Source organism: Malus domestica, chromosome 10 (genome assembly GCF_042453785.1).
Source record: "Malus domestica chromosome 10, GDT2T_hap1".
In the NCBI taxonomy this organism is placed as follows: domain Eukaryota; kingdom Viridiplantae; phylum Streptophyta; class Magnoliopsida; order Rosales; family Rosaceae; genus Malus; species Malus domestica.
Genome location: NC_091670.1, coordinates 43,483,774 through 43,497,881, shown reverse-complemented (window position 1 = coordinate 43,497,881; position 14,108 = coordinate 43,483,774). Strand labels below are relative to the sequence as shown.

The 14,108-nt window shown below is 39.4% G+C and overlaps 1 protein-coding gene across 2 annotated transcripts; it reads right to left on the bottom strand.

Annotated features, from left to right (window-relative positions):
- Positions 1-9,437: 9,437 nt before the first annotated feature.
- On the bottom strand, positions 9,438-13,775 carry LOC103446839 (probable galacturonosyltransferase 4). 2 transcript variants are annotated; one of them, XR_530954.4, is made up of 10 exons: positions 13,133-13,775; positions 13,013-13,050; positions 12,876-12,923; positions 12,603-12,726; positions 12,288-12,484; positions 11,786-12,057; positions 11,226-11,583; positions 10,469-11,044; positions 9,815-10,147; positions 9,438-9,684 (listed from the first exon to the last, which is right to left on the bottom strand). XR_530954.4 is itself a non-coding variant. In XM_008385992.4 (9 exons), exons 1-9 carry the CDS (start codon positions 13,251-13,253, stop codon positions 9,872-9,874), a joined length of 2,010 nt encoding a protein of 669 aa, XP_008384214.3. In that variant the 5' UTR covers positions 13,254-13,775; the 3' UTR covers positions 9,438-9,871. The 2 variants fall into 2 exon arrangements, 1 of the variants encoding a protein (XP_008384214.3); XM_008385992.4 differs by having other exon boundaries at positions 9,438-10,147.
- Between the last annotated feature and the right edge of the window lie 333 nt (positions 13,776-14,108).

Here is a 14,108-nt window from a genome sequence, read left to right as displayed (position 1 = left end):
TCTCACATCATTTTCACCATTCCATACTATCTTACCTCATTTTATTTTAATGATTCACATTCTATATACTTCAAATACTCTTTTCATACACACCTCATCTCTTACCTTTTCCAATAACCTTTTCTTTGATTTTTTCAATAATTTTCAAATGGCCACATCTTCAAGTGGCACTCAAAATATGTCCGAAAGCTTATTCATTAGAGTGACTAGTGACATTCAAAATATGTTCGAAAATATTATTTAATATGGTAGTTTAATTCAATTATCCAATAAATTAAAGAACAAACTTAAATAATAAATTATTGAGGGAGCTAAAAAATAGCCCATTTGGTTGGAGATGATATATAACTATGACCTAACATTGTTAATTAAAAATTAATTTCTTGCATGGCTATAATCTGGACGGGGGTTAAACATAGCCCATTCAGTTGGAGCTAGACATGGCTAAAAGGCTATAGGCCATTTTTAGCCCGTTTTGGTAAAAAAAAAAAAAAGACTCAACTCCAATGGAAGGCTGGGCAAAAAATGTGTGAAAACCACCAAGCCAAATGATGGCCTTTTGGCTATCAGGCTGGCCTCTTCCAGCCACCTTCTCAACCCATTTGTTGGTGCCCATCTGTCACCCTCTAGCGCGCTAACATTAGCTAGCTGTTGGGTTTTTTTTTTGTTTTTTTTATTTCCAGACAGAATTTAAATAAAAAAAATATTTAAAATCTAATTTTTCCATAAAAATACATATGGCATTTGTACACCATTTCTCACATTTTTTCACGCTTACAAACTATCTTACTTCATTTTATTCTAATTTTTCACATTCTATTCATCTCAAACACTCTTTTCATACACACCCTCTCTTAATGTCTAAGTTGTTAACATGCAAGTAGTATTAAAATATTTAATAAAATATGTAACAATACCAACATGAAACTTAAACAATATGTAACAATACCAACATGTAACGATACCAATAAGTTAAAGAACAAACTTAGAAAGAATAAATTATTTTTATTTTTTAAAATAATAAATTATTGAGGGCTATGTTTAGCCCATTTCAATTGGAGATGATATGTAAATATAGACTGGCATTGTTCATTTACAATTAATTTTTGCAGGGTTATAATTCTGGACGGGGTATACTTAGCCCTTTGGGTAAGAGATGACCTAATGAACCGCAAAAGAAGGTCCACATAGCAGAAAACGCAATGGATAGTAGTTTAACTCCTTACAAGTTGACTTGAGTTGCTTGGCCAAAAATAGGCTTGCCAAGTTATGAGTTTGAGGGTTGGGCTCTTGACGAACGATGCATTTCTTCAAACTAAGGTCCTCTTCAACCGAAGGGTCCAAAGGGCCACAGGGCAAAAAATAACCCGAAAACCGTCTCCAATCGAGGGCTAGGCCAGAAGGCTCGTGGCCCTGATGAAATCTGAACGGGCCAGAGGTCTGGCCATTTTCAGCCAACCAACTAGCCTGCTGGCCAACCCACTTTGATTTTTTTTTCTTTTCACTTGCCCAGCCCGGTTCCCTTTTTGTGTTTTTGTTATTTCAGCCCACTTTAGGGCCTTCAATTTTTTGTGTCAGCCCATTTTTTTTTGTTTTTTTCTTAACAGCCCACTTTTTTCTTTTTTTCTTTTTTTGGATTTTTTTTTAATTTCTAATTTTTTCCTACACCATTTCTCACATACTTTTTTTTTCACCATTTCATACTGTCTTACATCATTTTATTTCAATTCTTCACATTTCATACTATAGCCCTTTGGCCCTCGGTTGGAGATGGGTTTTTGTAACAGTGATAAAACGAGCCCTCTAGCCTTTTGACCCTCAGTTGGAGATGGAGGAAATTATAACTCTGTACTGCTCATTAAAATATTAATATCTTGAATGGCCAGAGGGCTCTTCGGTTGGAGATGGCCTAAGAGTTGTTACAAATAGATCATCCTGCATCATTTCACCCTGGATAAGTTACACAAAACTACCTTAGCTATGAGTCAAATCACAATCTCATACCTCATGTTTTAAATATTGCAATTCATACCGCAACTTATGAATTCATTGCAATGTCAGATATTCGTTAAATTTTCTGTCAATTTAGCTGTTAAATGATGACATGGCAGAACTGGAGGCCACTCATTCCCCAACTAGAGTAAAAATTTATTAATTATTATTAATTTATTAATTTTTTATTTAACAATTAAAATTAATTAAAAAATTATCTTCCTTTTTTCTCCCCAAAACACCTGTCGTCCCCCGTCGTCCTCCACTTACTCCCTCATTTGTACCTCTGTGGTCCTTATAAACAGCCAAATGGAAATGCTCTTGCAGGAATTGTTGCAAATGGAAATGCTCTTGCCAGAAAGAAATGCAGTTCTTCCACACTGACTTCCTCACCTCAGTCACCCCCGTCACCTCAAACATTTCAACGTCGGCGAGGACTGCCCAATATTTGACGGCCTCTTCGATTTCTGCCAGGCCTTAGCCGACGGCTCAATCGGCACCGTCAATTTCGATGTGACTAAATGGGTCGTTAAATTCTGGGTTTTGACCCGTGCGGCGAGCAACGCTGCGACGAATGGGATGATGGCGTTGGTGAAGCGGCCAAAGTATTGGCTGGCGAGGGCTTTGAGCGGCGAGGTGGAGTTGGAGAGGATGAAGCAGAGGCCAAATCCCAGGCTCGATTTAATTTCCGGGAGGACAGAGAAGACAACAGAGGTGGTGAAGGTGGCGACGGAAGAAGAGTTGGAGGTGGGTTTCATGGGAATTTTTGTTGGGTAGAAGACACAGCGGATGGCGAACTAGTTGGTGTCAATTGTGAGGCGAATGGCTGGATCAAGTTGGGCGTCGTTGATGAAAGTGAGGTCAATGACATTAGTGATTTTTTTGAAGGAGTTGAAAAGTGGAGGTAGGGGAAAGGAAGAGGTGGTTGAGGAGAAGAATGATGAGGATGGCTGATAAGGATTGGTGGGTGGATGGTGCAGGTCTTTGGGAGGGTAGTTAGCAATGAGGGGAGGAGAAGGGTAGTCGAGGCGATTTGGGGAATTCGAAAAATTTGAGGAAAGAGAGGTTTTTTTTTTTCATTTGAATTGTTATATAAAAAGTTAACAATTAATTAATTTTTTATTTCAATTGGGAATGAGTGGGCCTGCATCCTACCACATTATCATTTAACAATCAAATTGATAGAAATTTAACAGATGTCTAACATTGCAATGAATTCATAAGTTAATGTATAAAATTGAAATATTTAAAACATGAGTTATGAGATTGTGATTAAACCGTAATTGAGATAATTTTGTGGAATTTACCATTTCTTATGTATATATTTCTTCTATCAATATCAGTATCCCCCTATTTTGGTTAGAGATAGTAACCGACTGTCCAGGATGGACAGATGAACGTCACTGATTTCTGTCCACTGTCTAGGAGGGACTAGGATGGATCATGGATGGCCTGACCACCCGACTACAACATGTTGGTATATGGTCCAGCCCATGATCAATGTTCTAGATTATTCTAGTAAGCAAGAGAGGTGGCTGGAGCATGCTAGACAATTCTAGCATGTTATTAAGTTGATGGAAGAAGCTAGAGAGTACTAGCTTCCTTGGTTGCAAATGGAAAGATCTAGAAGCTACAATTTTGTGGCTAGTCTAGAATTATCTATGCTAGAGATTTGAAGAATACACTAGAAACTAGTAGAATGCCAAACCCTCACCTATACATATGGGTGTGATGTTGTAGTGAAGTAACCAATTAAGAACTAAGTGTGAGTAGCAAAGGATCAAGTCCAAAACTGCTCCACTCCAAGAGTGAGAGTGAGAATGTTCCACTACACATTGTGTGAGTGAAGTTTAGAGTGATAGAAAGTGTTTGTTATACTTTCTTGTATCCATCAAACCTTGTCTTTGGCTTGGTAAGACTACTCTTGTTGTACTCATTTTTTTCATATAATGAAGATTGATCCTTGTTTGGTGGACATAGGCATAAATTGCCGAACCACATAAATTCTTTGTATCCAGTTTCTACTTTACCTTGAGCATTCTCTATCTTGTAGTACCGACATTCCTAACAAGTGGTATCAGAGCCCGGTTGGCTCGTACTACTACGAGATGGAAGGAAGTGGCACTATGATCAAACTCACCAACTCCAATTGGGTAACATGGAAGCCAAGGATGGAAGACATTCTCTATTGCAAGGATCTGCATGAGCCAATTGAAGGAGATGCCGCTAAGCCCGAGAGCATGTCCGATGCCGAGTGGAAGAAGATGAATCGCAAGGCTATTGGCACAATTAGACAATGCGTGGACGATAGTGTCTTTCACCATGTGTTTAATGAAACCAATGCCCGCGAGTTTTGGATGAAGCTTAAGTCATTGTTCGAGAAGAAGACCCCAGCCAAGAAAGCCTTCTTGATCAAAGAGCTCATCAATGTGAAGTACAATGATGGTTTAAGTGTAGCAGAACACTTGAACAATTTCCAAAATATCATCAACCAGTTGGCTACTATGAAAATGACGATTGAGGACGAGCTGCAAGCGCTATTGCTACTTGGATCCTTACCAGACAGTTGGGAGACCTTTGTGGTGAGTGTAAGTAACTCTGCTCCTATTGGTGTTCTTACTCTTAATAATGTTAAAAATAACTTGCTCAATGAAGAAACAAGGAGAAAGACTTCAGGCACAGATAGCAGCCAAGTATTTGTCATAGAAAATCGCGAAAGAAGCAAGAGTAGAGGACCTAGAGGTCATGGCAGGAGTCCTAGCTGATCCAAATCAAGGTTCAAGGGTGCATGCCACCATTGTGGCAAAAAAGGCCATATGAAGAAAAATTGTCGAGTTTGGAAGAGAGAGCAAATGGAAGGAAACAATCAGAAGAAAGATGATACTGGCAATACCACTGCTGTCATATGTGGTGATGTACCAGAAATGTTGTCTGTTGGTGAATGTCTGCATATGGGCAACTCTGACAGAGACATTGAATGGATCTTTGACAATGGAGCTTTCTTTCATGCTACGTCCAAACGGGAGTTCTTTAGTACATACAAAGAAGGTAACTTTGGCATAGTGAAGATAGGGAATGAAAGCTATTCCAAAATACTTGGAATTGGTGATATTTGCCTAAGAACTAATCTCAGATGCCAGTTGATATTGAAAGATGTGAGACATATTTCTGATATACGTCTCAATCTGATATCCATCGGTACCCTTGATCGACAAGGTTATTATCACCATATTGGCGAAGGAAAATTGAAGCTTACTAAAGGCTTAATGGTGGTAGCAAGAGCACGACTTTGTTGTACGTTGTACCGGTCAAATGCCAAAGTTTTGAAAGATGAGTTGAATGTTGTGGAGGACTCATCTATAGACTTGTGGCATAAGAGGCTAGGCCACATGAGCGAGAAAGGCCTACAAGTTTTGGCAAAGAAGTCTCACATTCCCTTTGCCAAAGGTACGTCGTTAAACTCTTGTGAGCACTGTTTATTCAGAAAACAAAGAAGAATTAGTTTTTCTGTTCCATCTACAAAGAAAGGAAATTTGTTAGATCTTGTTTATTCAGATGTGTGTGGTCCCATGGAAGTCGAGTCACTTGAAAGAAATAAATATTTTGTTACTTATATTGATGATGTTTCACGAAAGGTCTGGGTGTTTTTGTTAAAATCCAAAGACTAGGTGTTTCAGACATTTCAGGAGTTCTATGCCAGGGTGGAGAGGGAAACTGGGAAACCTCTCAAGTGCCTTCGTAGCTACAACGGTGGCGAGTACACATCTTACCAGTTTAGAGAGTATTGTGCGAAACATGGCATACGCCATGAGAAGACAGTTCCTGGAACTCCACAACATAACGGTGTTGCTAAAAGAATGAACATAACCATCATGGAGAAAGTCAGGTGTATGCTGAAGACTGCAAAGTTATCTAAGCAGTTTTGGGGTGAAGTTGTAAGGACAGCCTGCTATTTGATCAACCGATCTCCATCAGTACCATTAGGTCTTGATGTTCCAGAGAGAGTATGGACTGGTAATGATGTGTCTTACTTTCATCTGAAGGTGTTTGGTTGCAAAGCTTTTGTGCATGTGCCCAAAGAGCAGAGATCAAAATTAGACTACAAAGCTACACTGTGCATCTTTCTTGGTTATGGCGGTGAAGGTTTTGGTTACAAATTATGGGACCCATACCAAAAGAAGTTTATTCGAAGTAGAGACGTGGTCTTTTATGAAGATCAAACAATTGGGGATTCGGATAAAGAGGCACAACCAGATGGCGCAGTCAAATGAGTTGATTCATTAGCTTCAGATGAAGAAAGTCATGGTGACATCCCTGAAGCAGCTGCCAATGAAGTGCCTGCAGAACCAGATAATGTTGATCAGGGGAAGCCTGATCAAGATGTGCCAGACCATGAGATTGCTGATCAGGGGGTGCCTAGTCAAGAAGAGCAGATTCAAAGAGAACCCAATCAGAGGGAGCCTCCAGCCCCGCAAGAGAATAAAGATCAGGTAAGAAGATCCAGCAGAAGTCGAAGACCGTCTACCAAGTATTCTTCATCAAAGTATATCATGTTAACTAATTATGGAGAGCCTGAAACTTATGAGGAGGCTAGAGCTCATAACGACAGTGATAAATGGATGAAGGCAATGAAGTTAGAGATGGATTCCTTATTAAAGAATGATACCTATGAGCTAGTAGAGCTTCCAAAGGGCAGAAAAGCGTTGAAAAACAAGTGGGTGTTCAAATTGAAAAGGGATGACAACATGACAAGGTACAAGGCTCGTTTGGTTGTCAAAGGTTTTGGTCAAAAGAAAGGAGTTGACTTTGATGAGATTTTCTCACCGGTGATGAAGATGACTTCCATTCGAGTTATCCTTGGTATTGTAGCAAGCATGGATCTTGAGCTCGAGCAGTTAGACGTTAAAACTGCATTTCTCCACGGCAACTTAGAAGAGGAGATATATATGGAGCAACCCAAATGCTTTGAAGTCAAAGGTAAAGAAACTTTGGTGTGCAAGCTCAAGAAAAGCTTATATGGTCTTAAGCAGGCTCCGAGACAGTGGAATAAGAAGTTCAACTTATTCATGGTGAGTAATGGGTACAAGATAACTCATGCTGACTCTTGTGTCTATATCAAACAATTTTCTGGAGGTAAATTCATCATTTTATTGCTTTATGCTGATGACATGTTGATTGTCGGTTAAGATGCTTCTATGATTAAAAAGCTCAAAGAAGAGTTATCTAAGTCCTTTGACATGAAGGATTTAGGGCCAGCCAAGCAGATTTTGGGCATGGAGATAATTCATGATAGAAAATCCAAGAAGTTGTGGCTGTCACAAGAAAAATATGTTGAACGGGTGCTTGAAAGGTTCAACATGAAAGCAGCCAAATCGGTAAGCTCACCTTTAGCCAATCATATCAAGTTGAGCAAAGAGTCGTCTCTAAAAACATATGAAGAAAAGGAGAAAATGGCAGTTGTTCCTTACTCTTCAGTAGTAGGAAGTATCATGTATGCAATGGTGTGTACACAGCCAGATATTGCTCATGCAGTAGGTGTGGTGAGCAGGTTTCTCTCTAATCCAGGGAAAGACCATTGGGAAACTGTTAAGTGGATTCTCAGATATTTGAAGGGGACTTCTAAGATGTGCTTGTGCTTTGGTGGGTCTAAACCAATCTTGAAAGGATTTATAGATGTTGACATGAGAGGTGACCTGGATGGTAGAAAATCTACGTCTGGGTATTTGTTTACTTTTGCAGGGGGAGCCGTGTCTTGGCAATCCAAGTTGCAAAAGTGTGTTGCCTTGTCCACAACCGAGGCTGAATACATAGCCGCTACAGAAGCATGCAAAGAGTTGTTATGGCTGAAGCGGTTTCTTCAAGAGTTGGGTTTGAAGCAAAGTGATTATGGCGTTTATTGTGATAGTCAGAGTGCTTTGGATTTGAGCAAGAACACTACATATCATTCATGCATTAAGCACATTGATATTCATTATCACTGGATTAAAGATGCTATCGAGAACAAGTTGCTACGGCTGAAGAAGATTCATACCGATAATAATTCTTCAGACATGTTGACAAAGGTAGTCACAAAATCAAAGTTGGAATTCTGCATTAAGGCTGCTGGGATGGACTCCAGGTAACTTGGAGTCATGATCGGAATTCCTCCCTTATGGACTGGAGGGGGAAATTGTTGGTATATGGTCCAGCCCATGATCAATGTTCTAGATTATTCTAGTAAGCAAGAGAGGTGGCTATAGCATGCTAGACAATTCTAGCATGTTATTAAGTTGATGGAAGAAGCTAGAGAGTACTAGCTTCCTTGGTTGCAAATGGAAAGATCTAGAAGCTACAATTTTGTTGCTAGTCTAGAATTATCTATGCTAGAAGTTTGAAGAATACACTAGAAATTAGTAGAATGCCAAACCCTTACCTATAAATATGGGTGTGATGTTATAGTGAAGTAACCAATTAAGAACTAAGTGTGAGTAGCAAGGGATCAAGTCCAAAGCTAGAGTTCCACTCTAAGAGTGAGAGTGAGAGTGTTCCATTACACATTGTGTGAGTAAAGTTTAGAGTGAGAGAAAGTGTTTGTCATACTTTATTGTATCCATCAAGCCTTGTCTTTGGCTTGGTAAGACTACTCTTGTTGTACTCATTTTTTTCACATAGTGAAGATTGATCCTTGTTTGGTGGACATAGGCATAAATTGCCGAACCACATAAATTCTTTGTGTGCAGTTTCTACTTTACCTTGAGCATTCTCTATCTTGTAGTACGGACATTCCTAACACAACATCCACCTACACATGATCAATCGCGATTACTTCCATCCGGTTCAGCCTCTTCAAGTTTCAACACAGCCTGTCACTTGCTGGGTCCAAATCCAACACAACGTTTCAATTTCATCCTCGATTATTAGTTAAACACTTTCGAGTCATTTTCCGGCCAAATCACGACGATTTAACCATCGAGAAAGGTACCATTCTCTTCGTCTTGTCAAGAAGTATGATTTTCGTTTTTGAATTATTCGATTTCGTTGAGTATTGAAAAAGTTATGAACATTTAAAGTTTACCTAGTTTCCCGTGAGTTTTCTATTTTTCCCACCGACCAGTCACCTTTAAAGCTATTTTCCAACCATCTCCAGCAAACATTGGGCTTCCAAATAAGTATAATCTTGTTCTACACTTTCCTATCTTCATTTTGATATATTATTGATCGATTTTGGTTAAGAAACGATTGAGTTACGAAGCTTTGAAAATTATCCAAACTTTCAGCCAAAGGCTCGGGAACACTTAACGAAGTTTTTAATGAAACAACCAAAATAATAGATGGTGAACAATCTCATGAACCATTTTGATTTTCAATTTCAAGGACCAATATGATGTGTTATGCAAATCTCAGAATCATTTTGACTAAAAAACCTTAGTGAAAAGGATCGCCACAACACCAACCGCTCACCTCTCTAAATTTAAAAAGCTACCATATTGATATTGTTACAATTTTAATACGAGTAATATACAATCAAACTAATAAAACAAGTTTCCCTGCTCTCTCTCTCTATGTGCACTATACAGCAGCACTACCAGACAGAGAGAGAGAGAAATACAAGGGCTAAATATATATTATATAATATGGCGGTGCTGAAAAGATCAATACTTTACAAGTGCATGCGATTTCTCCAGATATGTATTCGCACTCAACATGAAATACCTAGTCAGGAGCAAATGAAACCGATAAAGGGGAAAAGAAAAATCAAGATGTGTACAGAAAGAATAGCCTGAAAGCTGTTGCTTTAGAACCAAAAATAAATAAATAATCCTCCCAAGAAACAAAGGCAAACCTGTCGCATTTTATAGCAAATTGTCCAAAACACTTCAAAATTACCACGCGAGCCATTCTATGGATTGATGTTGCACTCCCGCATGTACATTTGATCATAGTCAACAAACTTTGCCCAGTAATTTCGGTATTTCGGTATGCCTATCTCAAGCCACGGTTTCATGTTGCCGTTGTAGTGTATAACAGCTGCTCGATCAATTTCCTTCCGGTTAACACTAGGGTTATAACCAAGGCCCAACACATGCCAGGAGCGATCCAGTGGGTATGTGCGTTTCCAAAACGTTATGAGACCAGGTGGTAGCGTTCCCAACTTCCACAGTTGTCTATCATGATTCTGTGCACAAAATCTTACGTTCAGACTTGGGAACAATTTAATTCAAGTCACTAAAGTATAGCTTTCATATTAGTGAATGCTGGAGGGGGCAACAAACAAGAGATCTTAGAGATATGAAAATATTGGTCTAATAAATGCTAATCCAGTCTCTACAGATCCAAATCTCTGTGTAAGAAGAGAGATGTTATCCTAACAGTTTACACAAACATCCATCGATTCATGTTGCACACACACATGTATTAAAATGTCAACAAAATTTAAATCGTCAAGTCAATCATTTTATATTTCCAAGAAAAAAAAATATGAAACCATTTTTCTTACCAGCTTCTGCCATCCGTGGTACACTTCTGTGATGTTTTGCTTCTTCCATTCCTTCAAATCAAATATATTCATTCCATATGCCCATCCGCAAGCATGGGCATCAAAATTCTTTGAGATTAGAGGATTTGAAAAGTTAAGATACCGATCAAAGCGATGGAAGCTTTCTCCACAAGTCTCCACAGCACCATTAACATTTCCCTTCAAGTCAAGGGACCATACCGCAGTAAGATCCTTCTGCACAACTACGTCATCATCCAAGAATAGAACTTTGTTGAGCTTCGGGAAGATCTCCGGAAGGTAAAAGCGGAGATGGTTCAGGATAGACAAGTACTTTGGGTTTCGAAACTTCAAGTTTGAATCAGAATTGGTCCGATGAGTCCTAAAGTAATAATCTATCATGGATGCAGAACCCAACTGCTTCAGAACTGGACTGTAACTCGAATTCAACCATGAAAATTCTTCAATGCTTTGAACCTGAATAGTGGCCTTGCCCGGTGGATTTACCAAAAACCACATTCTCATAGCAGCATAATTGAGCCTGTCAGTGACAATGTGAAAAACATGGTTTGCAGGGTCCTGTCAATGGTCGAAGCAGGGTAGTCAGTTAAAGATGTCAACCAAAAGAAAAGGTCCTAGACATGGACGATAGTTTCTTGATTGGTACTCTAAGGCTCTTTTTACTTAATTGTTCTTAATATTTTTATTTACTTGCAAGCAGGACAACAGAAAGAACATGAGAATCTCTCTACATCGATACCTTAGCATGGGTGACAGTTGAGTTTACAACCACCGCTGTAGCCAATACATTGTCCGAGAATAATGCATAATGGTACATCCGGGGATCTTCTAATTTCTCTTGATTGGGAAACTTCTGCTGAGAAGAATTTAAGGTATAGTATTCAGTGGTAAGGCGCAACGGAAGACAGTGAAGTCCCCTTGGAAGTGTTTTTGCTGTTAGTTGCGTCAAGAACAAAGTCTGCTTCTTGTGCACCCGGAGTTGCTCTTCCATTGAATGGAGCATAGCCCGAAGCTTTTTCACCATAGCAGCGCAGTCATCTTGAATCTGCTCTCCTTTAGTCAATGTCTGTTCCATTGCCTTCAACTTATCGTAGGCGCTGTATTAATAGCAATAATTGTTACGGATAAATTAAACAAAACAAGAAAAGGGAGTTTTAGGTGGGAGTAGAAATATAAAAAGATAAATGTTACATTCTAAACAGGGAACTAATAAGGATATCAACAACATATTCATGTCAAAAAAGGAACAACAGACTTGGGTCAGCTAGCAGTGCTAATTTATTTTAAGAGAAAACATACTTCCTTGGGAGGTCAGAATCCTTGCTTGCATCCCCAAGAGCTTTTTGAACTTCTTTTATCCGCAGCCGAATCTCCCTTGTGAAATGGGGGTTGTTTCTTGTGGCTGGAAGAGATAGGTAAACCTTTGCCCTGATAAGCTGGTCTCTAAGATGTCGTACCCGGACATCTGGAATAGCCGTTTCATCGTTTTGTTTTGCAGTCATAGTTTTTGTGGGTCTTCTTCGATCAACCTTGCTGGAGGTTTGAGTGGATTGTTGTTCTGGTTTTGTTTCCTGAAAGAAGAAGCAGAGACAGAAAGAAGAGAGAAGCAGGAAGCATGAATCAATATATCATCTAATTCCAAGTAGAAAGGAAATTCAAAAACGAGTTGGTACAAGAAATGGATTCTATTTGTTGCATAAAACATTCACATTTGGCAATTAGAAGTTTGAAAAAGGACAATCATTTCTAAATAGTGAGCCAGGAATAGCATTGGTCTAAAGGGAAATGGAAGAATCGATACCCTTGTCCGAGAGGCATCATCATCATTTTGCTCAGAAACTCCTATTTTGGCATCCAACTCGGACAGAAACTGATTTCCTTGCTCAAGCGTTTGAGTGACCTGTCTGATGGGGTTATCTGTTTGAGACAGATCTGGGTCAGTGGTGGTAGATAACACTCTAGCTGATACATGCTCCATGGAGTCGACTGAATGCCCATCTAAGAAGAAGTAAATGGAGATCCTCTAATTATAAAGAAGAAATCACAGAAATTAAAAAAGGGGAAGGCAGGCAGGCAGGCAGGCACTCAGTTGAGGAGTAAAATAAATGATGATAACCTTGATGTTGAAGAGAGTGATTGGGGTGGGCGGAGGTCCCCTTTGTCTCTGGTAATGAATCAGTGGAGTCGTCGGAATATACGACTCCTACTGGTTCTTTAAGCCTTGTGGTTGTGGATGATTCCTATGCACAAGAAACAAAAAGCATAAATAAAGATCTGAAAGTCGAGTCCTTCATGCATGGAAATTTTTCTTTCGTGCGCGCTCACGTGTCAATTGTGTGAATGTGTGTGGTGCTAGAAAAGGAAGAAGGGAAAGTAATTAGAGATAAACCTGAGGAAGCAGATTTAGACGGGCAGTAGTACGAGCAGAATTTGCAGGCTGTGAAGAAATTTCAAAAATTCGAAGACATTAACACAACCAACGAGAAAGAGGTCATTGAGATCGAAAAGAAATAGGGAACAACTTACAAAGGCTGTAACATCTTCAAAGAAGTCGTCGTCTCCAGCTGCAGAGAAAAGAAAAGGAGCAGCACAGGGATTTAGGGATTAGAAGAAGAAGAAGAAGAAGTTGTTAGATGACAGACTTACAGGAGGAGGAGGAGGAGGAAGAGGCCTGGATGGAGATGGAGGCAAGGCGATCAGTGTAAAGAATAATGGGAGCAATCACCGTTACAAACAACATGACCATCACCACATTCCTAACCATCATCTTATCTGAAAAAAAGAAAAGAAATGGAAGTCACCGACACGACACCCAGAGGCACTCGCTTTTGGGGAGACTTCTGGGGCAAACAGCCGCCGCAGATCTTCTTAATGCAGAGGTGGTGGTGGTTTCTCCTTCTCCTCCGGTGGGTGTTGAATGATCGATTTGATGATCCTTCCTTCGACTTCGATTTCTCTCTCTCTCTCTCCCTCAAAAGGTAAAGTAAAGGTAATGGAATAAAATAAAATAAAATGAATTTTAAGTGGTCGTCGTCTAAGTTCTAACACAAACAAACAATTGCGTTGCGTGAATTGGTAATAAATAATAATACAAGCAGCGAGTAAAATGATAAACGGACGGACAGTCGTCTAAGTTCTAGCTACAAGCTACAACAACAACGAAATTGGAAAGATATGAAATGAGCAGTGCAAACAGAGACAGCAGAGAGACAAACAAAGTCGGCGGGCGCTTGATAAATAAACAAAATAATAATAATAATCTGATGGATGGATGGAAAATGAGTGATCCACACAAGTCCACTTATTACAAATATAAAATAAATACGCTTGGTTTTGTAATATTACACATTGACCACGAGATTTTGTATGCTTTTGCGTTTTGGGCCAAACTAGCTTTAGCTAATGGAGAACAAAAAGAGCCGTTTAGGTCCCGCCTAGGTGCTCCCAATTAATGCTTAGACGTTTAAAAATTAAGAAATAGCACGTAGACCTGCTAAGGCGTCCGCCTAGACAAGTGCCTAGCCCATCCTAACTTGCCTAGGCACCAACTTAGGTTATGACTCAATTAGACAGAAAATAGATAATTTTCATTTTGCATTTTATTTGTTTCAATAAATTGTAA

Coding starts and splice junctions, on each gene's coding strand:
- LOC103446839 (XM_008385992.4), bottom strand. CDS start 13,253: ATGATGGTTAGGAATGTGGTGATGGTCATGTTGTTTGTAACGGTGATT. Junction 12,485..12,602: donor TCACTCTCTTCAACATCAAG/GTTATCATCATT, acceptor ACTTCTTCTTAG/ATGGGCATTCAGTCGACTCC. Junction 11,584..11,785: donor GATTCTGACCTCCCAAGGAA/GTATGTTTTCTC, acceptor CTATTAATACAG/CGCCTACGATAAGTTGAAGG.